The following is a 25996-nucleotide window of genomic DNA, read 5'->3' as shown; positions in this document are numbered from 1 at the left end:
CTGACTCTTGCCCTTTCTACTTCTCCATTCCCCATTTCCCCTTTCCCCTCAGTTCCTCTTGCCCAAACCTTCTTAGTATCGATATATACTGGGTAAACTCAAGAAAAAACTGGGTATAAAGTTTCAGGTAGGAAAGAAAGGGCTTTGGTGGGGGTCTAAGGGAATCTCAAGGGGCAATTTATCATATATGCATCTTTGAACGGGAAATGGAGGGTAGTCAAATATGGCAGATGTAGATAGCCTTTGCTAAGCATGAAAGTCTCATTCTATGGGCTAGGAGGTTGCTCACTGAAAAGGCTGAGGCTTAGAGGGCAGATCTCCCAGCTCCCCTAGTTGGCCCTTCCGGGGAGCCGCCCGGTCTCTAGTGCAGGAAGGGGAACGGGCCAAAGTGTGAGGGAAGGCGTGGCAGGAAGGGGGGAACTCTGTGGTCAGGGAACTGGTCACATAACACAGCTGCGCAGTTCTGTCAGCGCTTCTGGTCGCCGTCTGGTCGCTGGCTCGGCCCTCAACCCCCTGCCCAAGATGATTCCAGCAGTGGTCTTGTTCTTACTCCTTTTGGTCGAACAAGCAGGTAGGTGAAAGGGTTTGGTGAGGGTCAGTTAGGTGGACTCCATAGTGGGATTTTAGAACATGAATTGGGCTGAATCTGGGACAGAAAGCCGATAGCAGGTGGGTGCAGGTTGGAGACAGATGTGAAGCTAGCCCTGTTGGGTCCCCCACCCAGGCACTGGCCATCATTGCCACCTATACTGTCCCTTTCTTACCTTCTTCCATATTGACCAGCACCCATGTGAAGAATCACTTTGTCAGGAGTACGGCTGTTTGTATGGCATGAAGAGTTGGTCTAGGAAAGTTCCACTTCTCTTGATCTGTGTTCGTGGGATGCATCTTGGTCTCCTCTATTGGAAGCTGATCTCTAGCTAGTTCTATACAAAGCCCCCTTTAGGAAGGCAAGGGCCCGTCTGTGAGCTTGGTAGTAAGGCAGGGGAGTCAAAATCGACATGATTAGTGTTTCTAGGGATGGTCAGGGCCTGGAACTCACTATGTAGCTAAGGTTAACCTTGAATTCTTGATCCTCCTGCCTCTACCACCCAAGTGCTCTGATTATAGGACTATACCACTATGCCCAGTAAGTTCTGAAGAATATTGGAGGTAGCTGGTTTTTACGGAGGTGGGGGTTAAACTGAAAGAGAATGACTTGGGAGGAGGGGCAGAAAGGAAAGCTCAGGCTTTGGAGGCAGAAAACCTGGATCTTGAGTTCCAACTCTGTTGCTTAACTCTGGCCTTGAATGGGTTACTTAGCTTTCCCAAGTACCTGGGTTTCATCATCATCCATAAAATGATGATGCTGATTTTCCCTCTTAGGGTAGTTTTGAGATTTATGCAATATCATGTGTGTCAGTGTTGTAGAATAAAATTACCATAAATCTTACTAAGTTGACCTGTATTAGTAACATGCACACTATTGGTCCTGATAAAGGCTGGGAGCAATCTCTAGAGCCCAGACTCTGTGTGTGATCTTTTGAGGCTGGGCCTCACCATAGCACAGGCTTGCCTCAAATTCACCATCTTACTGCCTCAGTCTCCCAAGTGCTGAGATTGTAGATGTATGCCAACCATGCTCGGTGCCTGTGATTGTTGTTTTGAGGATTTGGGCTTTTTTCTGTTTGTTTTTTGAGACAGGATCTCACTCTATATGCTAAGCTGGTCTGAAACTCACTGTGTAGCCCAAGCTGACCTCAAACTTGGAGAATTCTTCTTGCCTCAGCCCCACAAGTGCTGGGATTAGAGGCATGACCCATCAAACTCATCTATGTGATTTTCGTTGTTATTGTTTTTGTTGTTTTGAGACAGGGTCTCCTCGTAGCTTCAGCTGGCCTCGAACTCACAGTGATCCAAATCCACCTGCCTCTTCCTCCCAAGTGCTGGGATTATAGGCATGTGCCACCATGCCCCTATGTGATGTTTTAGTTGCACAAAACTTCCCCTCTCAGAAGCCCAGCATGATTAACAGGGCAGGGTATTAACAGGAGGAATCTGTATTTTAGATTTAGTTTGTAGTCATTCCTTTGAACTATGGTTATTGTCCAGCTTCATGTGCAGAGTCAATGGTATCTATAGAGCCTAGAAAAGCAAACATCGTTTTTTGTATAATTCAGTGCCTTGAGAGGCAAAAAGCAATGAAGCTGAGAAGATGACCAACGATCAAGTAATTGCCTTCCCTCCCTTCCCCAGTTCACATCCTTCCTGTCCAGCCCTCAGCCACAGGTCACAGGACTTAGCAGAGACACACTCCTGTGGTTTCTTTGCTGAAATTTGCCACTGCTTCTCTCCCCTCCCTCCCCCCGCAGCTGAGGTTTTTGTCTTAGCCCAGTGAACTCAAATGAGGTAGATGAAGTGCTCAATGGTGCCTGAGGAACCACAATACTGAAAAGGGATGGTTGGGGCTGAGAGGGAAGTCTTCAACCCTTAGTCCATCTAAGTCCCACCACAATAGAGCCCTTCATACTTCCTAGCCTACTCCTCCTGGTCTGTGGGATAAAAGGGAAAGGTAGGAGAAATGAGGCAGAGAGGGAGTTCAAGTTTCTTCCCCTAGAAGTTTCCCCACTAGGCCTTGTCCTACCTCCCAGAGCCCTTTCCCTTCCTTCCTCTGAGCAACAACCCTCCCTTTCCCCATGCCCCTTATCCCCTGGGTACCCTGTGTCTCCTCAGCTGCCCTGGGAGAGCCTCAGCTTTGCTATATCCTGGATGCCATCCTGTTTTTGTACGGTATTGTACTCACCCTGCTCTACTGTCGACTCAAGGTAAGGCAGGGTGGGGTGACAACTGGGCTGAAAAACGGAAGGGTGGCAGGAAGGGAAATCAAAGGGGTTCCTATGGCTTAGAGGGAAAGGTGATGGGCCTCCAGCTTCTTAACTGCCTTTTCCCCACTCCAGATCCAGGTGCGAAAGGCAGCTATAGCCAGCTATGAGGTATGGACTCTCCCACACCTGGGTGTCATAGTTTTCAGGCTTTCAACATTCCTGGAGTTTTAGTCTCAGGTCTGAGCCCCGCAGCCCCCGAGGGCACTTTTCTTTGGTGTTACTCTGCACGTAGTTCAGAGGCCCCTCTCTCACCTCAGGTTGTAGCACCCTGCCATCTAGCTGAGCTGTAAGATATCTGGACAATAAAGAATCAAGTAGAGGTGACAATGAATACATGAGAGAGTTGTATGTTATGCTGATGTGTGTTTGTAGCTATGTGGATAAATGTATATTCATGTCCCAGAGCAACCATGTGAGTGTCCCTAGCCTAGAAGAGCTAACACTAACCTTAACCCAGATACTCCCTGGGTGGGAAAGAAGATTCTAAGGAGCCCTAAAGTCTCTAATGCCTTGCTCCTCCCACCTCTGCAGAAATCAGATGCCATTTACACAGTAAGTGAATCTGCTTTCCCTACCTAGGGATCAGAAAAAGAGGGTGGAATTTTGAGTGACCTTGACCAGGGTGGGTGTCTGTGAGGGGGCTGGGGACCCTATGATGAGCTCAAGTTCCTGATCACCCTTTGACTCTTACCTGCAGGGCCTGAATACCCGGAATCAGGAGATGTACGAGACTCTGAAACATGAGAAACCACCTCAATAGCTTTAGAACAGATGTCCTTGGTTGCATTCTTCTTTGGCTTCTAATTCTCTTTTAGCCCTCATGGTTGGCATCTCCATGCCACCTCCATGCTGTTAACGCTTGCTGACCTTGTGCCTATAATGATGCTAGGCTCTAAATTAATGCACACCAGCAACCCCCTCCCCCAGATGCTATTCATAGATGCTTATTTTCCTATGCCATTACTTTTCCTTTCCTGATCCCTAACTCCTGCTAAACAATGGACAGGGAGTACCCAATAAAGATGCCACAGATTAGACTACTCATTTGTTTGTGTATCATATATTTATTTGGCTTCTACTAAGCATTAGGCTGGATACAGGATACTGAAGATACAGTTTTTTGTTGTTGTTTTGTTTTTTTTGGTTTTTTATTTTATTTTTTTTCAGTCTTTTTGAGACAGGGTCTCCCTGTAGCACCAGCTGGCCTGGAACTCACTGTGTAGACCAGGCTGGCTTTGAACTCACAGAAATCTACTTGCCTCTGCCTCCTGAATGCTGGGATTAAAGGTGTGCGATACCAAGCCTAGCTTGAAGATATAGTTTTGAGTAAGGTAAATTCAGGTCCTGAGAACATGGGACAGTGTAATGAATTTCAGTGCTACTTTGCTCAGTTGAGGGATGAATCCCACCTGTATCAGAAGGAGAGATGAGGCCCTTATTCTCAGTGCTCTGGGATGGAAGTGGAGCACAGAGCATACTCCTTACCCTCTCATTCTGTGTTGGCAGTAGAGACATTTGGAGACATTAGAACCTAAGAAATACTTCTGTACCCAATATGTTTTTTTTTTTTATATCTGACAAATGAACTAAGATTGGTTTGTGGGGACACCTGTATGTTTAATCTTAAATAGTCACTAATCTAGATAGTACCAATCCAGCATATGCACGTGTGAGTTAGCATGGCTGAAAAGCTAAACATGCAAAAGGGATGTGATGACAATGGCCATGTGAAACACCTAGTGGAAGATTTGATGAGAACAGTGAGTTTTCAGGGGATTTGGGAGCAGGAATAACTATAGAAAGAGAACCTGATAGAGGTTAGAGGTAGGTAAAGCAAAGGGCACAAATTGGGTCCAGATGGGAGGTTATCTCCCCGAAATGGATAACAAGAAATTCCTTGTTAGTGCCTGTCCTGTGTCCAGAGTTGCTAGGACATACTGCTTGAAAATATTTAAACCACCTAAGGGGCTATAAGTTCTGTCTTTGACCCAGCATTTCTTCCAAAAAGGGTCAGAGTCTGCAAGCTTACCCCTGGCAATCCCCTGTGCTGGGCAATAGTTTGTACTGCACAGTGACTTATACTTTCAAATTGCTTACTAACCTGTATAGGAAATTCAGGATCTGAAATGAGTTAACTTGTCCAAAGTCACCTTGAAAGTAACAACTGAGACCTCTTTGTCCTTGCACATTTTTCTACATAAGAAAATAAAGTATTTTATCTGTTTCAGTGCTGGGGATTGAACCTAGGGCTTCACACATGCTAGATAAGGTCTCTACCACTGAGCTATATCTCTCTAGTTTTTTTTTTTTTTTTTTTTTTTTTTGAGACAAGATCATCCTAAGTTTTTCCAGGCTGGCCTTGAATTTGCTTTGTAGCTCAGAAATTGAGATTGTCCTGCTTTAGTCTCCCAAGTAGCTAAAATATCAGATCTATATCACCAGGCCCAGTGAAAAGAAGAAATATTGAATGAAAAGGGAGAGGAGATTGATCACAAATGATGAAGGTCTTGAAGGCCAGAGAAAGGGAGTTGATTGACATATAGAAGAAATTGGAGCTATCTCCAGTCTATGGGGAAAGGTGCTTTCAAGATGAGCTATGTTAACTAGGGTAGTGTGGTAGTGTTTTTAAAAGTGGAGGGCACTCCAGCACTTGGGAGGCAGAGGCAGGTGGATCTCTGTGAGTTCAAGGCCAGCCTGGTCTACATAGTGAGTTCTTTTTTTTTTTTTTTTTTTTTTTTTAAAAAAAAAAAAAAAAAAAAAAAAAAAAAAAAAAAAAAAAGGTGGAGCGCTGTAGTTGGGCATGGTGGTACACATCTTTAATCCCAGTGCTCAGGACGATGAGGCAGAGGCAGGCAGAGCTCTGTGAGTTCCAGGCCAGCTGGAGCTACTGGGAGACTCTGTAGCCCTTCTCTCCTTCCCTCCCTCCCTCCTTTCCTTCCTCCTTGATAGAGTCTCATTATGCTGTGTACGCTGGTCCTAAACGCCTGAGCGCAAGTGATCCTCCCATCTCAGATTCCCAAGTGCTGGGACTATAGGCACACACTAATATGAACAGCCAAATCAGAGCTCTTAAATTTTATTTATGAATTATTATTGTGATTGGGGGGGCTACCACAGCATGTGTGTGGAGGTCAGAGGACACCACCATGGTTTCCAGTGATTGAACTCAGGCCATCAGGCTTGTACAAGCAAGCACTTTTACCCACTGAGCCATCTCATTAGCCCCAAACCACAAGTTTATTTATTTCTTTTTTTCCTACTTTCTTTTTTTTTTTTTTTTTTAACATGCATTTTGGCAGCCAAAGTGAGGCAAAGGGAATACGCATCCCTTGCTCCCCAAAGACCTTAGGCATGCCAAGTTTTCTTCCAAGTTGCTACATTCTGAGAAGGGCATTAGTTGGCCTCTTGGAGAGGGAATCAACTTGGATTTTTTTTTTTTTACTTTTTTTTATGTGTATGAGTGTATTGCCTGCATATATGTTAGTGCACCTGTGTTGTACAGTGCCTGTGGATGTCAGAATAGGGCATCGGATCCCATAGAACTGGAGTTACAGATGGTTGTTACCTACCATGTGGGTGCTAGGAACTGAACCCAGGTCCTTTGCAAGAGCAGTCAGTGCTCTTAACCACTGAGCCATCTCTCCACCCTTCCTACAATTATTATATTTAGTGTATGTGCTCGTGCATGTGTGTGTGTGTGTGTGTATGTGTATGGGTGTGCATCATGTGTGGAAGTTAGAGGACAACTTGCAGGAGTCAGTTTTTTCCCTCTACCATGTGGGTCCCAAGGATCAAATTCAGGTGGTCAGGCTTTGCAGCAAGTACTTTTAGCCACTGAGCCATCTTGCTGAATGCTGGGATTAAAGATGTGTCTCACCACGACTGGCCCAAATCAGGTTTATGCAGAAACTAGAGCATGCTAGGGGAGAAGGGTGAACCTAACTTAGTCTTTTATTGTAGGATGGGGAAATACAATAGTCTCCTGGTTCAAAAGGAAAGAGAGGGTCTTGAGTCACACAGTCACACAGTTGGGCACATTTTTTAGCAGTTTTTTTTTCTTTTTATAGAATGATTAAAGAGAAATTCTGAGGGTTACTCTAATTTTCTATGACCTCAAGTCTAGGGGTATCATTTATGAATCCTTTATTCCTTTCATGGGTCCATGTCCTGCAGTAAAGCTACATACCCATTCCTATAGGATAGTCCTTGGATTTGAGAGCAAATTTCAGGCACCCCCATGCGATCATTTCCATCACTTGTCTCTTCAGCCTTTTCTTTACCCCCAATACCAAAGCACTTCTTCTTTTAGAAACAGATTTATCGTTTTCCTTCTTCCTATTCCTCCCCGACTCTGCTACTTCTCCCAGTCACTCAAACATATGAGGTTCACAGTTTGACTCATTGCACATTTATTGTAGAAAACAGGCAGTAGGTAGGGAGAGGGCCTCTAGGGCCAGCCAGTGTGTGTTCTAGGGGTCCAGCTAGGGTAGAAAGACAATAGTCTGGACACCTCACTTAGCAGCAGGCTGTGGTTTCTCACTTTTCATTAAATTGCTGAAGAACTTCATCAGATCAGTTCCAGCTTTCTGGACCAAGGGTGTCAGCTGATCCTGCATCTTTTCAAAGTAAACCCTGGATAGAGGAGGGAACAGAGGTTAGTATGAAGGACCCTAGTCACTGACAGGGTCTTTGTTGGTGGTGAGAGGTCAGAGCAGGCTGACCCAGGTCTCCAAATTGTAGACCCTGATTGATCCTGGCATAACAAAGCCTGTAAGAAGAGAAGCAACATTTCATGGGACAGAGGGACAGAGTCTAGAGACCGAAGTCCAAGGTCCACTTCCTGTTGCCCCTATCTGTCTGAGACACACATGGGATATTCTGAATAATGGAGGAATTTTACTCTCTAATTTAAACTTAATCTTCCAGAACTCCAATCTCTGAGTGCAGATTCCCATGAGAACTCCCAGCATCCTACTGTCCATGATCCCATAGCCCCTAGAGCCCTTTCCCAGAGACTTACTTGGCTTGGGTCTCAATCTCAGAGCTCTTGGCCTTCTCCATCAAGTCCTTGCCGTACTCAGTCACAGTATGTAAGTACCGATTAACCATGCTCTTCAGACTCGTCTCTGCCTGACTGGGCTCCTGTGCCTGTCTCCGAACCAAAGCCCCTACACAGACACACATGCATGCTCTTTTCATCTGGATCCCCAGCAACGAATCCTGGTCTCCTGCTATACCTCTGCCAGGACCCACCCTAACTTTCAGCCCCTTTCCCAAATAAGTATCCAACTACATGTTTGGGTGTTTTTTTTTTGTTTTGTTTTGTTTTTTAAACTTTAGAGAAGGAATGATCTTCTTCAACCCTCTGGTTGGCATACTTGACTACCAAGTATGCAGGAGCAAAAGAGACTTGGGTAGCCAAGCTCTCAGCATCTTTTCTTTGGCCTCCCTTCTCCATTATCACACTCACCTTCTAGGCTACAGATGGTGAAGAACAGCACAATCATTGCAAGCAGCTTCATGGTGGTAACAGTGAAAATGTGGCCTAGAAACAATACTGGTGGTGGGAAAGGACACTGAAGTTGAACAAGTTTCAGCATCTCCCAGGGATCTTCCCACCTGGATGCCCACTTCAACCTAGTTCCTTCCCTTTCCTAAATTAAAGCCTCCTCTTTGTATAGTGCCCACATCTCTTGCTCCCTCATCATACCTGTTCAGTGTCTGTCCTTGGTGTCTCCTCTTAGACTTACTGGAGGCAGGGGCTATATATCCATGCACTTCCCCACCCCTGTCAGGTGATAGAGAGTATGGAGAGTCCAGTGGGGCAGAGAGCATGCTGGAGTAAACAAGCTGGAGAAATGGGAGAGGAAAAGAACAAACAAAAGAGTCTCTTGGGGCTGGAGTAGGAGGCATATAAACTTCAGTGGTGGCTGAGATCTGATTAAAATGTATTCTTTTGGGATCTAGGGCTAGGTAGATAGATTTATATGTAGCAGAGAAGTAGGATTCCTAGTTATTTCTCTGGAATAGGGGGTAGGGGAATACAAGTCGGGGTCAGAACAAATATAACTGACTCTGTCCCTTTTTGAGTTAATGTGTAATGAAACTGGGAGGAGGGGGCATGAGCACACAAAATGACTCTCCTGGGTGCTCATCCATGAGTATGCCCCACCCCCAATAAAACAAACTCAGAAAATAGTTTCTGTTCTTCTGTTTCCAGCTGGAGATCCCTGCCAGGAAAAGAGGTAAGGAGGCTTCTGTCCAGATAAAGGTTGAAGGTGCCTGGTCATTTGTTCACCTTATCAGTTAGGTCCTGGCCCTTGTCCCAGCTATAATTATGGTGGAGGACAGAGGTATAATTCCTAGGCCTAGGGTATTTGGGTGGAATCCACACTGGGACATTCCTGAGAGATGTGTGGGTAGAGGTGTAGGACCTACTGAGGGAGGGAAGAAATCTTGTCTGGGCTGGAAAGAATGCTCAGTGGTTAAGAACACTTGCCCCTCTTGCAGAAGATCCAGGTTCTATTTCTAGCACCAACATGGTAGCTAACAACTGTTCTGTAATTCCAGTTCCAGGAGATTTGACACCCTCTTCTGGCCTCCGTGGATATGGCATACTTACAAGCATGCATGCAGGCAAAACTCTCATAAACATTAAAACATATATATATATATATATATATTTTTTAGAAATCTTGTGCATCTATGTATATATGGAGGGTGAGTGGGGGTTTAGACTCTGAAACTAGGAGACCATTATATATATATTTTTAAAGAAATCTTGTTCATTTCCAGCTGTCTTCGTGTGGAGCAGCACTAGGGTAACACAGTTGCTTGCCCCTGGCCCTGGGGTAAGAAGAGAAAGTTTGTGGGCTGTAGTAGTATTCCTGGATTTTATTTGTCAATTCTGCATGGAAGCTCAAAGAAGGAAGGTCTAACTACAGAGTGCAGCCGTTCCAGGAATTAGTTCAGTTCACAACCTGTGCCTCTACCTCAAGCTCTCATGTCCATTCCTATTCCAACAAGAGGGCAAAGTGCAGAACTCCAGAGGGAGGTGAAAGAGGGCTTCTGTGTTCCAGAGGAGAGCTGTGCTTGTGAGTGGCAGTCATTTGGAGGTATACAGTGGGTCGTGAGGACTCCCCCAGTGGTCTTCACAATTTTCCCCTCAGCATCTCTTCATGAAATGTGCCTTCTGACTAGTTTCACTTTTCTCACACGGCAGAAGGCGCTTCAGTGGTCCAAGCGACAAGATGCTCCCTCTAGCATCTAGTATGCTAACAAATTTATCTCGACATTGAAGAGGCTGGGCGATTTTAGTATGGCCTTGTACTCAATTCTAAAGAGACACCCACAAACTCCCACTTGCCACTGCAGCGCGGAGTTGAAGCTTGGAGACCAGCAGGTTTGCCACTCTTTTGTTTCCTCTCCTATTGGTCACTGGGAGAGCTAGGTGCATTTTTTCATCGATTGGGCGGGGCTAAATTAAGAGAGGGTTGGGTCTTTGAGAGCTTCCTTGCCCATTTTCAAGATGGCGCTCAGAGTCACGCCAATAATGCAGCGTGAAGCCGTAGTTTTGCCATCACTCAAGATGGCTGCCCCCATCAAGATGACCGGGGTGTGCCGGGGGAAAAGGGGCAGCGGGATGTTCTGAGATGGTAAGGGCTACTGTTCTATTGCGGGCCTGGACTTAGGACGTGGGGATGAAACACAGAGAAGCTAGGAAGCTAGGTGAAGCTTGTGGTGGTGGCTAGGATTAGATAATGGGAGAGAGGCCAGGAGTGACAGGTGGGGGTGAAAGGATCAAAGATGGAGCGGGAGTGTGCCTGGGATTCAATTTTCCCATTTCTGTTTTCTACCCCTACTCTTCCTGTTGCAGGTCTAGCATTGAACCATATGGAAGTTTCTGAGACTGGGGAGCCTGATGATGGGGGGTGGGGCCCGTGAGGGGTAGATGGAGCAATAGAGCGTATCCCCAGGCTAACCCTGGCCCCTCCCTGTCCTCTGGACTAAAATGGGGAACACACTGGGCCTGGCACCGATGGGGACTATACCCCGCCGGAGCCCCCGTCGAGAGGAACCTCTGCCCAACCCTGGGAGCTTTGATGAGATGCACCGGTTATGCAAAGGTGAGAACTTGGCCTTTGGGTGTCTCAGGCTGAGAGGACAGAGGATGGGAGGATCATAGATGCTGTTATACAGTGATGGGAGCAGAATGGGGAGATCACAGCTGGGCCATCCAGCGGTCAAAGAGGACCGGGTGCCCCCCAAAAGTAGAGCACTTTTTTGCAGGTCACTGGCGGAGGTCATTTCCTCCAGTGCTTCATATGGGATTGAAAGGGGACTTTATCTCTTTGGTTAGGGTTCCTTGTCTGTGCTTATTCCTTCCCTTCCCCTCACCCCCTTCAGATGTATTCCCAGCACAGATGGAGGGAGTGAAGCTCGTTGTCAACAAGGTTCTGAGCAGCCATTTCCAGGTGCTCCCACTTCTCTGGCCCCTCCATGCTACTCCTTGCCTGTCCCTGGATCCTCTTCTCCACTCTTACTCCAGCCTTAGCCAGGCTATGTTGGGCAAATGAGGGACGATGTGGGGCTCCTTTACCTCCCTTGCCTGTGGGATATGTTGCTAAATCTAGTGATCCTCCGCATATATTGGAATATTTGGGGGGGGGGTTTAAAGGCCCCCTGGTTGGGAAACAGATCAAGGATGGGATGAAGGATTGAAATGAAGCAGAAACGCTATGTTTTCTATTGTCTCCTCTTTCCTCAGGTGGCTCACACTGTGCACATGAGTGCCCTGGGCTTGCCAGGCTATCACCTCCATGCAGCCTATGCAGGGGACAGGCAGCTTAGCCCCACTGAGGTGAGAGCTCCACCACAACTAAGTTAAACTCTCTAAAAGGCTACGTGGACCTAGGTCATGAGAGTAAGGAAATGGGTTGTCGGGAAGAACCGGCAGCAACCATCTTCTCTGTCACTTCGGAATGGGAGAGGGTAGAGAAACATTGCTGTGTAAAGATGCCAGAGTTTGTCTTTGAGCGTCCACCAGGAGGCGCTGTGAACTCTAATGAAATCTCGGAGTGTTTAGGTTTAGGTGAATGAAGCTACATACCCTTCTCATCCTTACTGTTTACACTCCTTAACAGGTGTTCCCCACTGTGGTAGGGGATATGGATAGCAGTGGCAGTCTCAACGCCCAAGTCTTGCTTCTGTTGGCAGAGAGGCTCCGAGCTAAGGCTGTCTTCCAGGTGACCCACAGTTCCTGCCTCCATCCACTGAGGCACTTCTTTCTCCTCCCTGGGTATCTTACCCCGAGGGACTCATGGGGAGGTACAGAGGCAATAATGACCATAAAAAGAGGAAAGGATATTTTATTTCTTGCTCTCCCCACCCAGACACAGCAGGCCAAGTTCCTGACATGGCAGTTTGATGGGGAGTATCGGGGTGATGACTACACAGCTACTCTGACCCTGGGAAATCCTGACCTGATTGGGGAATCAGGTGGGACAAGGTTCTTGCCTGCCCATTTGCAAATGTTTATGCTTTTTTCATCTTTAGTGCAGTTTGGGGATTAAAAGGGAACTTTCTGGACTGGCTAGGGTGGAGATAACTGGAGGGTAAAGGGGTAAGCCTTTTGTCTCTACTACTGACTCTGTGTCTCCTCGATCCCCCACAGTGATCATGGTTGCTCATTTCCTGCAGAGCCTCACTCATCGGCTAGTGCTGGGAGGAGAGCTAGTTTATCATCGGCGGCCAGGAGAAGAGGGGGCCATCTTGACTCTGGCTGGGAAGTACTCGGGTATGGGGCAAAGTGAAATAGTGATAAGATGGAGCATTCTGGGTTTTTCTGGGACTCTTGACCTGTATCTACTACAGTAACAGAGTCTTCTCCCTCTGTACTTTTTTTTTTTTCCAGCTGTACACTGGGTAGCTACGTTAAATGTGGGATCAGGTGGGGCCCATGCAAGTTATTACCACAGGGCAAATGAACAGGTGAGACTATTGATCTCATCCCCTATCCTGACAAGTCAGTCATAAATTTTTACCCTTCCAGATCTCTCTAGGCTCCTGGCCTCATAGTCTTCCTACCCACTTTGGTATATATTTTCATGCATGCCTTCATTTTGCAGATCCCTGTTCCAGACTTGTCTAGTATTCATGAGACTCACCCTCCTCTCCTCTTTAACAATGTTTCTCAGGTTCAGGTTGGAGTGGAGTTTGAAGCAAATACAAGGCTACAAGACACAACCTTCTCCTTTGGTTACCATCTGACTCTGCCCCAGGCCAATATGGTGTTTAGAGGTAAGGGTTATTATGGCATTTAGAAGTGGTGACAGAGATGAGGGTATGGAGAGACAGAAGCTTTACCTTAACTTCTGTTGACTCCTTTACTCCAAGCCCTATTAAATAATCTGGTCAATATTCTTTTCCCTGGCAGGCTTGGTGGATAGTAACTGGTGTGTAGGTGCTGTGCTGGAGAAGAAGATGCCTCCTCTGCCAGTCACCCTAGCCCTTGGAGCCTTCCTTAATCACTGGCGCAACAGATTCCATTGTGGCTTCAGCATTACTGTGGGCTGAGGTGGTCCTGGAACCAGCCTCCACAGCAGTTGGAACCTCTGAGTCAGGTGCCCTAGGGCCAGAGACTAACTAGGCCCTTCTCCAGAGCCTACCTTGCTGGATGACCTTGAGGTCCCATGAGCAGAGTGGGGGACAGGAACCATGCCCTCCTCAGAACTGGAGCTGCCACATGGTCAACTGATGAAGCAGTGGTTTGAGGTTCCCAATTCTGCCATCAGCCCCACCATCATTTTCCAAATGCTCTGTGGCTCTGGACTAAAGGAGAAGGAATAAGGGATATGTCTAGCTAACCCCCCTCCCCAAAACACACATTTTCTTCTTTGTTTTCTGTTTAATTAAACTCTTAGAACCTTCCTCTTCAGAGCAGAAAAATCTGCATGGGATTAATTCCCCATCCCACTTCCCCCGTCTAATTTTTCCATCCCAGAGCCTCCCAAGGCTGGGAAAGTAGGGCTAAAGAGCTAAATCTTTGGCTTAGAAAGACCAAAGAATGAGCCCACCCACTCCCCAGAAGGAACTTTAGCTCTTATCCCCGAGGCTTCCTCCTTCCCCATCTTTTCTGTTTCCAGAGAATAACTTTGGCCCCATGGCCACACTCCTCCACATCCCCACCCTTTCTCCTCGCCCCTGCTGCTGGTGACCGCATGAAAAGGCAGTTATTGTTTAGTGTTTCAGTGCAATCACTGAGCTCCCTTTCTACTGGGCCCAGTCCCTGGTCCCAGCAATTTTTCCTTTCTGGTCCAGTGTATCCTAGGTGGTCTAGGAAAGGAGACAAGCCAGGGTCTCAGCTGCAGATCTCTTTAAGCAGTGGCATCAGAGCAGATAGTCCTTGGACATACTGGATTTGGTCTGCGTACGCATTGTTAATACTCCGGAGCTCAGCCAATAGGCTCATCAGCTTTGCATACAGAAACCTTTGGAGGAAGAAGTAGGATTACCAGGGAAAGAAGAAGAAAATAAGGCAGCTGGGAGTCTTGTCCTAACGTCCTGATCCACAGAACTGTCTCTTGAGTGAAGCTAAGTCTGCACATTAGAGAAAATCATGCTCTAGTATGACAAATATAGTTTGAAAAAATTGGGAAGTCTGCAAGAGGGCCCCATCTGACACTGTCTTCCTTTATCATGTCCAGTTTTTCTTGAAACCAGAGCTCTGAGACCAAGTGTAAAGAAGGTCTCAGCCTTAGCTAGAACTTCAACTGTGTGTAGAATCTCAAGGTCTGGCCTTCTAAAGCAAGTTCTAGAAGGTGGGTGTGTTGTTCTATGGTATAATGCATCCCCCTTTTTAGTAAACTGACTTATCAGGAGCAAGACAAAAATGGCATGTACCTCAGAGCCTGGACAGGCCATGAACTATTGAATCAGGGACTGACTTTGTCCATGAAACTATGACTGACCATAACTTTGGAGAAATGAAAAATTCAAGGAATTGGCCCAGTGGAGAAGAGAGGGCCAAAAGGAAGAATGAATAAGACTGAAAAATCTGCTTTAGTCTGGAAAAGTTGGAGAGGTGAGATGATGAATGATGGATGTCACCAATCTCAGGAATGCTGTTCCATACAGGCTGTGAGCTACTACTTTGCATCTCTACTGAATAAAAAAAAAATCTGGCAAAAGTGAGATGATGAAACATCAGTAAGAGGGTGGCTCAAGGGAAGGTTTAGATCCCCAAGTAGCTGGTTTTCCAAAGGAAAAAACAGTAAAATGCATTCATCCTGAGCTCAGTGTTTCTCAGACCCCTTCCTTCCCCATTACATACCCTAAGGCCCCCACCTTCCACCTACCGACTTTGGGGCCTTGGCTGCTGCTGTTCCTTGATGTAGTTGTTCAAAATCAGTGCCATCTCCTCTTGTAGCTGATCAATCTCTTCTCTCTGGGTAACTCCAGGCCTGTCTGTGAGAGTAGAAGTTGGGAAAGGACAAGGTGGCAGGGGATGGGAGCAGGGAGTCTCACATTGCACAGGGTCTGAGGGTGGTATAGACCCACTGTGCAGGCTTGAGATGACCAGGAGTGGATGGATTCAAGGGGTTGAGAGTTCTGGTAGAGGTGGAGGTGGGGCAGAGTTTCTGGACTTTGGACGATTCTCACCAGGAGAGAAGAGGGCCATGGCAGCCATGAGCACATACTCGGACTCCTGGAGCTGTAGTCGTTTCAGTGTCTCATGGAAGTGAATGATCGACTCCAGAAACTCATTCTGAAATCCTACTGTGGGAGATATTAGGTTTAGAAGCCCCCAGGTCATCTCTGCAGTTCTCATACCACTAGGATACATACCCTGTACTGTGCTAGTACCATCTCACCATGGACTCCATCTTCCATTGTGTAGCAAAGAGGCCCACAGAAGAAGTGTTGTGTTTGGAGACAGAAAGTGGTATTGAGTATGATGTGCAATATTTCCAGAGCTGCTCCTTTGAGAAGGGAAATTTGGTCCTCCATGGGTAGGGACCTGTGAGGAGCAGGAAACAAGGGTGCTTTAGTCTTAAGCCTGAACTTCAAAAAGGGAAAGGAGCTCCCAGCCTAATTGACACTTTTGTTTTTGTTTGAGATAGGGTCTCCCTGTAGCCCCAACTGGCCTGGAACTTTCTATGTAGACCAGGCTGGACTCACTCTCACATGGATCCTCTTGCCTCTGTCTCCTCAGTTCTGGGATTAAAAGAATGTATCACCATGTCCAGATCTTGCCTTTAGTCCCAGCACTTGGGAGGCAGAGGCAGGCGGATCTCTGAGTTCAAGACCAGCCTGGTCTCCATGGTGAATCCAGGCCAGCTGCGGCTACAGGGAAACCCTGTCTCAAAAAGACCAAAAAAAAAAAAAAAAAAAAAAAAAAAAAAAAAAAACATGTCCACATCTGATTGATAGTCTTGATGCTGAGAATTTGAGACCTGGTACTCAAAGGCTAAGAGATGTGTTAATTTAATCAGTGAATGGTGATTGTGGTGATGGAGTATTAATACTTTATGAAGCATTTATTTCTTGAAAGATGAGGAGGTGCTACTCACCGGAAAAGGGGCAGATCCTTGGTGAACTTGACAATTTGCTGTATCATGAACGTGTTGATGTCTGCAAAGTGTTCGAGCAGAGGCAGCACAGGGAACAGAGGAGTCAAAGGCCCATGATGTATTAAAAACAGGTAAGCTGGGGGCTGCAGAGTCCAGAGCATTAGTGAGAGGACCTGACCTTGGCTGTCCTATAGGCGTCACTGGCCTTATCTTAGAAGGCTTCTTTGTTGAGGAGCCTGCCCATGCTGGGGTTCTGTAGACCTGTCCTGCATGGCACATGACCTTCCCTTCAGGACACCTCCTTAGGCACCCTTTTGGTCATTTCCCAGCCTAAATTCTGTGAGTACTCACCTTGAAGTGCACAAATTGATCAAACATGGTGCCCATGTGGCGAGTGTGGGCTTCCAGGAGATTCTGGACCAGGTCTTTCTGCTCCTGACTCAATTGCATGGATGCTTGCTGTGCCCGTCGCTGTGCCTGTCTTGCTCGCCGCAATGCCAGGGCTTCTGCTGACATTATCACTGTGTCAGGCAGGAGAGATAATAGAGCTGTTGAGTCTAGCAGAGTGAACCTTCCTGCCAGTCCCTGAGCTAGGGCTCCTCAGCTGCACTGTATAAAAAAGGACTGAAGAAGAAAGGAAAGTTTCTGAAACTTCCTTGAACTTGACTGAACTAGTATCTCTAGGTAACTGGGGATTCCTGCACATAGTCACCAACCTCATATTTAATCTGTGATGTACTATTGCAGAAAATGGTGTGCCATGGGAAAGAAGGGAAGGGTAGAGAGTAAAGTGGGAAGGGTGTAAAATGTTTGACTTCTTGGGAACATTGAAAAATATTAACAGCATCATCTTATATTTGTATAACATTGTGATATCAAAGGTTCCAAGGCTAAATTTCATTGACTGTAATAACCTTCAAGTAGACAGGGCAGTCACTATTCATTTTTTTCAGAAATGTAGACTCCAGTAACACTTCCACAATCATGAATGATACAGATTGAACTCAAATCAAGATCTTTGGGCTTCTATAGTGTCCTTCCCACTGTTCTATACTGAAAAGTAGTATAGTGTGATATGGAAAAGCAAGAGTTTGGGAGTCAGACAGGCTTGATTTTGAAGACATCACAAGTTTTTAGATGACTGAACTTGGGCAAGTGTGAGACCAGTTACATTATTTGTTGGAAGCATAGCATGGTTACTTGGCACAGAGAAAGCAATTAGTAACTGTGGAGTACCTACTAGCTGACCGGCACTATACTTGAGAGAAGAGAATAAAAGCAAACTAAACGCCTAGGGAAGGGCATTTCAGGCAGAGGGAATGGCAAATGGGAAAGTCCTGGGGAAGAATGTGCTTGGTATGTTCAAAGATGGCACTGAGGCCAAAGTGGCCAAAATAGATTAAAGGGAGTTAGGAGATAAACTCTTTTTTTCTTTTAAAGTTTTTTTTTTTATTATATGTATGAGTGTATTGCCTGCATGTATGTTAAGTGCACTTGTGTCCTGCAATGCCTGAGGAGGTCAGAAGACAGTGTCAGATCCCCCTGGAACTGGAGTTATGGACTAAGTGGTCCTTGACAAGAGCAGCCAGTGCTCTTAACTACTGAGCCATCTCTCCAGTCCCATGAGATAAATTCTGAAAGGGGGTGTACAGCAGTTAAACCATGAGATAATATATACTTTAAGAGAGATGGGGAGCAGTAAGAAGTTTTGGAAACAAAGGCATAATCCGATCAGTTTCAAAAGGCTTACTCTGCTATGTGGAACTTGTGCTCTTGGGAATAAAGAAAAGCAGAGAAGGGTGGTCAGCAGATTCCTGGGATGGTCGGGGTCAACTCACTGTCTTTTCTCATGCCAGCATTTAGACACTTCTGCAATCTACAGGCTGGGCAGTGGCGTCTCTGGGCCTTGCTGACCACACAGCTTCCAGCAAATGGACAGATGGGACCAATGCTTTTGCTCATTGTTCGTCTGTGAAAGTCAGAGACAATGCAGGGCTTGGCATTTCAGTGAAAAAGGCAGGTGGACCTGTGAGGAGGTTGAAAGGATATGGTCTGAAAGACTTGCAAATCTGATGACGGGCTAATCGGAGCTGTGCACAAAGTCCTCAGAGGTTGATTGGGCATAACATATCTTAAACATTTTCATGGGGACATAAGATCACTCAGGAACTGTAGTTGTATAGTGCTACAGTATTGGTATTTTGCAGGTAGTTTGTATAAAATAAATATTCATGACTGATGGGCTGTGTCCATGGGAAAATGGTTAGCCCTCTTTGTTATTATGTCACCAGTTTTATAGTGTTGTGGTCAGAAAGATGGAGGATGCTAGACACAGGGTAGTTCAATTCAGCTACAAGATTATTGTAGCTGTATAAGCTTGGACATATGCCAGTGTTTAAAGGCTGACTGATAGGAATATGGGCGTTGTTCCAATTGGGGAGAAAGTACTTACCTGAAGAAACCCTTGCAGCCCTCACAAGTCAGAGCATGGAAATGATAGCCTGTGGCTCGATCCCCACATACCGCACAGTTTCTTGACTCATCTTCCTTGACACTGGCCATGGCTTCAAATCTTAGGCTAACTGCTACAGACTCCTGAATGTAATGTGGGAGGAGTTAAAAGTCAGCTCTGGGCCACACTTGACCCTCTTTTTTCTTTTCTGTAGAGCCTCTACCTAAGCCTACCTTGCTCCTGATCTCCTGCATTGGCTACACCAAAAGCCAGAAAGTTGTTCTCAGACTCTGGTCCTCAACAGATTACATACCTGTTTCTCTTAGGCAGAATGTCATAAGCAGGGCACAAAATATGGTGTGGGATGCCTCTCTCCAAGCCTTCACACTGACCCTGCTTTTCTTGTGATCTCAGGAACTGCCAAGAGTTAGGAGATTGTAGTCCTCAGTACTGGAACACAAGAGATGTCTGTGCCATGTGGCCTTCAGGTACTCTCGGTGCCATATGTAGGTAGGGTACAGACTCTGGACCCAGGGCAAAGACCTTAGGGGAGGTTTTCCTAGCATGCCAAGGTACTGGTTAGTGGCACATGGGGAGGGACTATGGTAGGTGGGGACCTCATTGACTTATTAGAAGCTGCTACTTATTAGGCTCTTGGAGGTTTTCCCTATTGCTGGACCTTAGGGTAGATCTGCATCTTTCTCTTTACATGGATTCCGGATAAACTGAAGAGCAATAAACAGGGAGCAACAGCAAATTTTTTCACATGCATCATAGCAATAGTAAAAGAAAAGGTATAACAATTGAGGGAATTCTTTTTTCTTTTTTTCTTTTTTTTTTTTTCTGAGACAGTGTCTCCCTGTGACCTCAGTTGACCTGGAACTTGCTATGTAGACCAGGCTGGCTTTGATCTCACAGAGATCTATGCCTGCCTCTGCCTCCTGATTGCTGGGGCTAAAGGTGTGCACCATCATACCTGGCTCCAAAAGGAAATTCTTTAAAAGGCTTTAGGAGTTTAATTAAGAATTTATAACTCAATCAGATAAAAAACAGTATACAACTGGGGAAATGCGCAGGAGTCTCCAATCTTAGCCAAGAAACTACTGGCATCTGATCACTGCTGGGTGAAGGAGAGTTGGTCTTCTTTAAAGGAGTGACGCTAGATAGGCTCCAGTGAATGAACTCACACTGAGAGTTATCTGGGGACACAAACTTGATTCATTAGGCCTTAACATGTAAGACAGAATGCATGAAATCCTGTGGGCCACCTGTGGGGTGGGGTACATATAGGGAGGTCTAAATATGATTAAAATGTATGAAATCCACAAAAATTCAGTAAAAATATACATTAAAAAAAAAAAGATTGGGGCTGGAGAAATGGCTCAGCAGTTAAGAGCACTTGCTGTTCTTCTAGAAGAACTAGGTTCAGTTCCCAGAACTCACATGGTGGCTAACAACCACCAGCATGCATGTGCTATACTTTTATATACTCAGGCATGCACATAAAATAATTTTTTTCTTTCTTTTTCTTTTCTTGTCTTTTTGAGACAGGGTCTCCCTGTAACTCCAGCTGGCCTGGAACCTGCTATGTGACATAAAATAAATTTTTTAAAAAACTGAAAAAAAAATAGAATTGATACATAGGGACTGGAAAGATGGCTCAGTCCCTCTGATGCTTAGGTTCCCAGCACCCACATGGTGGCTAACAACCACCGACAACTCCAGTTCCAGGAGACCTGATGCCTCTTCTGGCCTCTACGGGCTTTGCATGACACAGGTGTGCTTACATGCATGCAGGGGAAACACTCAGAAACATAAAGTAAAAACAAATTTTAAAAAATGTATACATGGAGCTAGAATGAATCCCACTTCCTTAACTAGGGATGGTGAGAAATGAATAAAAGTGAACTCTTCAAGGCCAGCCTGGTCTACATAGTGAATTCCAGGCCAGCTGGGGCTACAGTAAAAAAAAAAAAAAAAAAAAAAAAAAAAAAAAAAAGTGAACTCTATGGTTCAATCAGTAAAGTGCTGACTGTGTAAGTATGAGGACCTGAATTCAGTCCTTAGAAGCCACATCATTTAACACAAGCAACAACAAAACAGGCATGATGATAGCATAAACTTCCCAATCTCAGTGCTAGGGAGGCAAAGACAGGTAGATCTCTGGGGCTTGACAGCCAGCCAACCTAGCCTACTTGGTAAACGCCAGGCCAGTGAAAGACTGTCTCAAAAGACAAGGTAGATAGCTCCTGTACTTGGAAAACTCCAGTCCAGTGAGAAAGTCTATCTCAAGAAACAAGGTAGGTCTGGTGAGATGGCCCTCAGTAGGTAAAGGCACTGGCTGCCAAGCTTGATGATCTGAGTTTGATCCTTAGAATCTACATGGTGGAAGGAGAGAACCAGCCCCTGCAAGTTGTCCTCTAACTGCCACACCATGTGTGGAACTCCCCACCCCCAAATAATAAATTCAAAAAACCCCTAAAAAACAACAACAACAAAAACCCCATGCTTGCTTCAATACTCTGCCGTTGCCTTGTTGAAATAAATTTTTTTTTTAAATCAGGGGGATAGTGTTTTCAATTTTCATGAGGCTTTCAAAATTATGTATGTAGAACCAGACATAATGGTCCATGCCTATAATTCCAGTACTGTAGAGGCCTGAGGTAGAAGGATTATGAGTTCCAGGATAGCCTGGGTTACATAGCAAGATCTTGTCTACACACACACACACACACACTCACACACTTGGAAGCAGGAAGCAGAGGCAGGTGGATCTCTGTGAATTCAAGTCCAGTCTTGTTTCCATAGCAAATTCAGGTGAGCAGTTTCAAAAAGACCAAAAAAGAAAAAAACAAAACAAAATAAAAACCAATGTGGTACATGCCTGTAATTTCAGTACTTGGAGGTAGAGGCTGGGTGATCAGGAGTTCAAGGTCATCTTCAGCTACATAGGGAGTTCAAATCTAGTCCTGGCTACTTGAGACCCTGACACAAAACAAAGCAAAAATATGTACCAAGCATATATGGAATCAAGATGAAGGATTCCTAGGACTGGTGTGGTGATAACTACTTATTCCCTGTACTTGGGAGGTTGAAACAGGAGATGTCATAAGTTCAAGCCAACCTGGACTACACAATGAGACACTGTTTCAAAACAAAATAAAAGATGGGCTTCTCATTAATAGAAGTAGGAGGCCTCATAGGTTGCCTCATACTCCATTATCATTGGAGAATATCTTACATGTGTGTGTTCTGTCCCAACACCTATGAACACACACACACACACACACACACACACACACACACATAGTTTCAAAAGGTATTTTGATGTTTGAGAATGGGAAATAATGCTCAACAAATCTGTTAGATAAATCTGATCTCACATAAACTGGAATAAAGTTCAAAGACAGTTTTCCAAGTTGAATTTCTTTTGCTGCAGATTTCTCTGGATATTTGCAGATTCTGTAATATGTAATCTTTCCCCCTGGAAATAAATATTCATTTTTCTTCATTTTAAAGTTCATTTTTGTCTTTTTTTTTGCTTCTTTTTTTTCTATCAAGGGTTCTCTTCAGTTAAGAGTTCAAATAAACTTTAAATATTTATCGTTTTATTTTATGTGTATGAGTGTATTGCCTGCATATGTATGTGTAAGTGCACCCGTGTCATGCCATGCCCAAGGAGGTCAGAAGAAGGCATCAGATTCCCCTGGAACTGGAGTTATAGATGGTTGTTAGCTGCCATGTGGGTGCTGGGAATCAAACCCAGGTCCTCTACAAGAGGACCATCTCTCCAACCCATGAATGTTTCTTTAAAGATGAGTTAAGACCCCTAAGTGCAGGGTAGAGTCAAATTCAAACAGAAAAAGAGACAGATGTATACACACATAGGAGAGAGAGAGAGAGAGAGAGAGAGAGAGAGAGAGAGAGAGAGAGAGAGAGAAAACAAGGCTTTTAAAAATTCACTTTCTCTCTCTGTATTTATGACTCTGTCCTACAATTGGGGACTTTAACTCAACTCTTCTTTTCAGCATATCCTACTAGTGTTAGCCACTATAACCAGCTTTAACTCATCTTTAAGGAAACATCAATCTGAACTTTTGACTAAAGAAGTTTATATATTTATAAATATACACATATACATCTGTTATTGACTTTGCACAAGTGTAACTGTGAGAAATAGTATTTGATTCCATTAACAAATACTGAGAACCTACCATGTTTTATATATATTTGGGATAAAAAGATAATGTTCTGTTGTCATGAAGTTTAAACCCTAGTTTAAACCTTAGACAGAACTTTAAACAGACTTAAGGAAATATATTCAGATCAATGATGATATTACGTTCAGAGGACTATGTGACCAAAAGACTATGTGACAAAGGGAACATTGCTTTTCATCACCTTGAGGAAAATTCCATTTCTTTAGTATATCACATCAAGGCTTCTTGGAAGAGTAGTGTATTTGTTCTTTTCTGTTGCTGTGATAAAACACTATGACTAAAGACAACCTGGGGAGGAAACGATTTATTTGGCTTATAGGCCTTCATCAAGGGAGGCCAATGCAAGAACTTGGAGGCAGGAACTGAAGCACAGACCATGGAGGAATGATGCTTACTGGCTTGTTCCCCTGGTGTGTTCTTTTCTTTCTTTTCTTTTTGTCTTTTGAGACAGGGTCTCCCGGTAGACCCAGCTGTCCTGGAACTCACTATGTAGACCAGGCTGGCCTTGAACTCACAGAGATCCACCTGCCTCCTCCTCCTGAGTGCTGGAATTAAAGGTGTGTGCTACCATGCTGGGCCTCAGTCTGCTTTCTTATATAACCCAGGACCACTCACTCAGGGGTGACACCACCAACATTGGGTTGGGCACTCTCTTGTTACTCAACAATCAAGAAGATGTCTCACAAACATCCCCCTAGGCCAGTCTGTTATAGGAAATTCCCCAACTGAGGCTCCCTCTTCCCAGGTGTGTCAAGTTGAAAACTGAAGCTCTCCAGACAAGAATTAGCTAGGAGAAACTAACCAATCCAGGCAGAAAGTGCAAATAAGAAGTTCAAGAAGCCAGAAACGAGAAGGTAGATGTGATAGAGGCAGGAATAGGGCTCTTGTTGCAGCAAGCACTTCTAGCTGTGAGTGAGAAGAGACAAGAGAGATGGGATGTGAGACTGAGATTTGGTAAAGCCAGATCAGGATACTCCTGTATCACACTAAACAGCTTGAATTCAACAGGGAGTTTTATTAATTTTATCTATCTATCTATCTATCTATCTATCTATCTATCTATCTATCTATCATCTATCTATCATCTATCCATCTATCTATCATCATCTCTAGGGTCTCTCCATGTAGCCCTGGCTGGCCTAGAACTCACTATGTAAACTAGGTTGTCCTCAGACTCACAGAGATCCACCTGCCTTTGCCTTCTGAGTGCTGGGATTAAAAGTATGCCCCTGCCATGCCTGGCTATGTTTTGTTTTTTGAGATAGGGCTCTCAGGTCTAGCACAGGCTGGAACTTTTGCAGTCTTCCGGCTCCAGCATCAGTGCTGGGGTTATAGGAGTGAACTACCACATCTGGCTCATCAGGGAGCTTTTAAAGAGGAAGCTAGGGACCAGTGAGATGACTCAGCATTAAAGGTGTTTGCTGCCAAACCTCACAACTTGAATTTTATCCCCGAGTCTCATATGGTGGAAAGAGAGAATCAATTCCTGCAAGTTGTCCTCTGACCTCTATACATGTGCTGTGGCACTTGTGCACACATATACATATTAATAAATAAATGTAAAAAAATTTAAGTGTGAGCTGGCAAATGATATGGCCAGATCTGTATTCTAGTTTACTTTGGTGATTGGTTGGAAGATGAATGAGAGGAGGGAAGACTGGAAACAAAGGGGCTATTTAGCGAGCTATTGCCATAATGGAGGTGAGAGATTAACCTTGATCAAGGATAGTGGTAGAATGTTTACAAGGAAGGAATTTTGAGAAATACATTGGCAGTGATTTGGTTGAAAAAGAGGAAGAGAAGTTAAAGAGGACTGGGGTGTCTGGCAAGGGCGAATGTGTGACAAGGGTGGCACCAAGTGGGAAACAGGTTACCGGAGAAGGACAAAGGTCCTCTCCTTGGGCTCTGCTCTATTTCCATAGTTGACAAAGTAGTATTCTAGCAACAAATTATCAAGTGCCTATTCTGTGGTTAGGCATCATGAAGAGGGACAAAGTGAGAACCTCTATTACAAGACGATAGAATACGTGAGTTGCGGAAGAGCCACAAGCCTCATTAGGGAAGATATAAATCTCTTAAAGTGTCTAACTGGCCCTAAATTGGCAGCCTGGCCTTGCTCAAGCTTTATCACCTGGTCACTCCTGGGACTGAGAGAGACTGTTTGTGGAGCCCACCTGTCTCCTTTAGTGCTATAGATAACTCACCCACCTGTCTGAGAAAAGAGATCCTCAAGGACACCAAACCTGGCACTAATTCAACTCCCCACAAAGTACAGCTGTGTCTCACAACTTTCTTATAAAAACCCCTGGTTTCTTTGTCTAGTTGTAGATGCTTGGTCCCGCGGCAGCCTCTACCTCTCACTGTATCTTCTTTGAATAAAGGAAGATATATTCCTTTCCTGTTGCAGGTCTGTCTGTGTTTTCTTGTCTCCTACTCTGCTATCTTTCCTTTTATTCTCCAAAAATCTAACACAAGGGGATTAATCATGGAGACTGTTAGCTTCATTTCTGTTACTGTGATAAAATACTCTGACAAAAAGCAACGTAAGGGAAGAAAGGCTTTATTTGGCTTGCAATTCCAGGTTACAGTCTGTCATTTTGGGGACATGAAGGCAGGAACTTGAGCAGCTGGTCAGATCATATCCGCTGTCAAGAGCAGACAGAAAAGAATGCACGCACACTGTCTGCTTGCTTGCTGTTTAACTCAGCTAGCTTTCCTCTTACACAGTTCAGAGCCCAGCCCAAGACATGGTGCCTCCCACAATGGGCTGGGTCAATTAACAGTCAAGAAAACCTCTCACAGACATGCCTACAGGCCAACCTGATAGAGAGAATTCCTCCACTGAGACTCCTCACAGGTATTGCTAGGCTATGGCAAGTTGATATAAAA

General features: G+C 45.0%; 4 protein-coding genes and 1 non-coding gene across 10 annotated transcripts in view; 2 read left to right on the top strand and 3 right to left on the bottom strand.

Moving 5' to 3' along the window:
- Positions 1-435: 435 nt before the first annotated feature.
- Positions 436-3908, top strand: Fcer1g (Fc fragment of IgE receptor Ig). The gene is made up of 5 exons (XM_008847987.3): positions 436-571; positions 2713-2804; positions 2937-2972; positions 3396-3416; positions 3562-3908. The coding sequence occupies exons 1-5, from the start codon at positions 523-525 to the stop codon at positions 3622-3624; spliced, it is 261 nt and encodes an 86-aa protein (XP_008846209.1). The 5' UTR covers positions 436-522; the 3' UTR covers positions 3625-3908.
- A 2243-nt stretch (positions 3909-6151) lies between these two features.
- LOC115066773 lies at positions 6152-6292 on the bottom strand. Its single transcript, XR_003846219.1, has one exon. It is a non-coding gene; the product is annotated as a small nucleolar RNA SNORA67 (small nucleolar RNA).
- A 957-nt stretch (positions 6293-7249) lies between these two features.
- On the bottom strand, positions 7250-8683 carry Apoa2 (apolipoprotein A2). 2 transcript variants are annotated; one of them, XM_017801912.2, is made up of 4 exons: positions 8575-8683; positions 8335-8421; positions 7885-8032; positions 7250-7496 (listed from the first exon to the last, which is right to left on the bottom strand). In XM_017801912.2, the coding sequence occupies exons 2-4, from the start codon at positions 8384-8386 to the stop codon at positions 7376-7378; spliced, it is 321 nt and encodes a 106-aa protein (XP_017657401.1). In that variant the 5' UTR covers positions 8387-8421; positions 8575-8683; the 3' UTR covers positions 7250-7375. The 2 variants fall into 2 exon arrangements, with proteins under 2 accessions (XP_017657401.1, XP_008846208.1); XM_008847986.3 differs by having other exon boundaries at positions 8335-8409; positions 8575-8597.
- Positions 8684-9779: 1096 nt separating this feature from the next.
- Positions 9780-15155, top strand: Tomm40l (translocase of outer mitochondrial membrane 40 like). 2 transcript variants are annotated; one of them, XM_029553516.1, is made up of 10 exons: positions 9780-10266; positions 10741-10990; positions 11271-11338; positions 11632-11724; positions 12008-12109; positions 12257-12362; positions 12538-12660; positions 12778-12854; positions 13061-13163; positions 13300-15155. In XM_029553516.1, exons 2-10 carry the CDS (start codon positions 10876-10878, stop codon positions 13437-13439), a joined length of 927 nt encoding a protein of 308 aa, XP_029409376.1. In that variant the 5' UTR covers positions 9780-10266; positions 10741-10875; the 3' UTR covers positions 13440-15155. The 2 variants fall into 2 exon arrangements, with proteins under 2 accessions (XP_029409376.1, XP_008846206.1); XM_008847984.2 differs by lacking the exon at positions 9780-10266 and adding an exon at positions 10378-10519.
- The window catches only part of Nr1i3 (nuclear receptor subfamily 1 group I member 3), a 23954-nt gene continuing 12145 nt past the window's right edge, over positions 14188-25996 (bottom strand). Inside the window, exons 1-9 of one of the 4 annotated variants that reach the window (XM_029570880.1) lie at positions 19201-19655; positions 18888-19030; positions 18274-18404; positions 16787-16956; positions 16436-16578; positions 15737-15882; positions 15525-15638; positions 15221-15329; positions 14188-14353 (exon numbers count right to left, since the gene is read on the bottom strand). In XM_029570880.1, coding sequence (XP_029426740.1) covers positions 14224-14353; positions 15221-15329; positions 15525-15638; positions 15737-15882; positions 16436-16578; positions 16787-16956; positions 18274-18404; positions 18888-18997 — 1053 coding nt within the window. In that variant the 5' untranslated portion in view covers positions 18998-19030; positions 19201-19655 and the 3' untranslated portion in view covers positions 14188-14223. Of the gene's footprint in view, positions 14354-15220; positions 15330-15524; positions 15642-15736; positions 15883-16435; positions 16579-16786; positions 16957-18273; positions 18462-18887; positions 19031-19200; positions 19656-25996 lie in introns of those variants that run through there. The other 3 variants (XM_029570878.1, XM_029570879.1, XM_029570881.1) reach the window with 3 other exon arrangements.

This window comes from Nannospalax galili, unplaced genomic scaffold, assembly GCF_000622305.1.
Source record: "Nannospalax galili isolate Female #2095 unplaced genomic scaffold, S.galili_v1.0 scaffold484, whole genome shotgun sequence".
Classification (NCBI taxonomy): domain Eukaryota; kingdom Metazoa; phylum Chordata; class Mammalia; order Rodentia; family Spalacidae; genus Nannospalax; species Nannospalax galili.
Note: the sequence above shows the minus strand (reverse complement) of the source record. Positions and strands in the feature narration are given on the sequence as shown.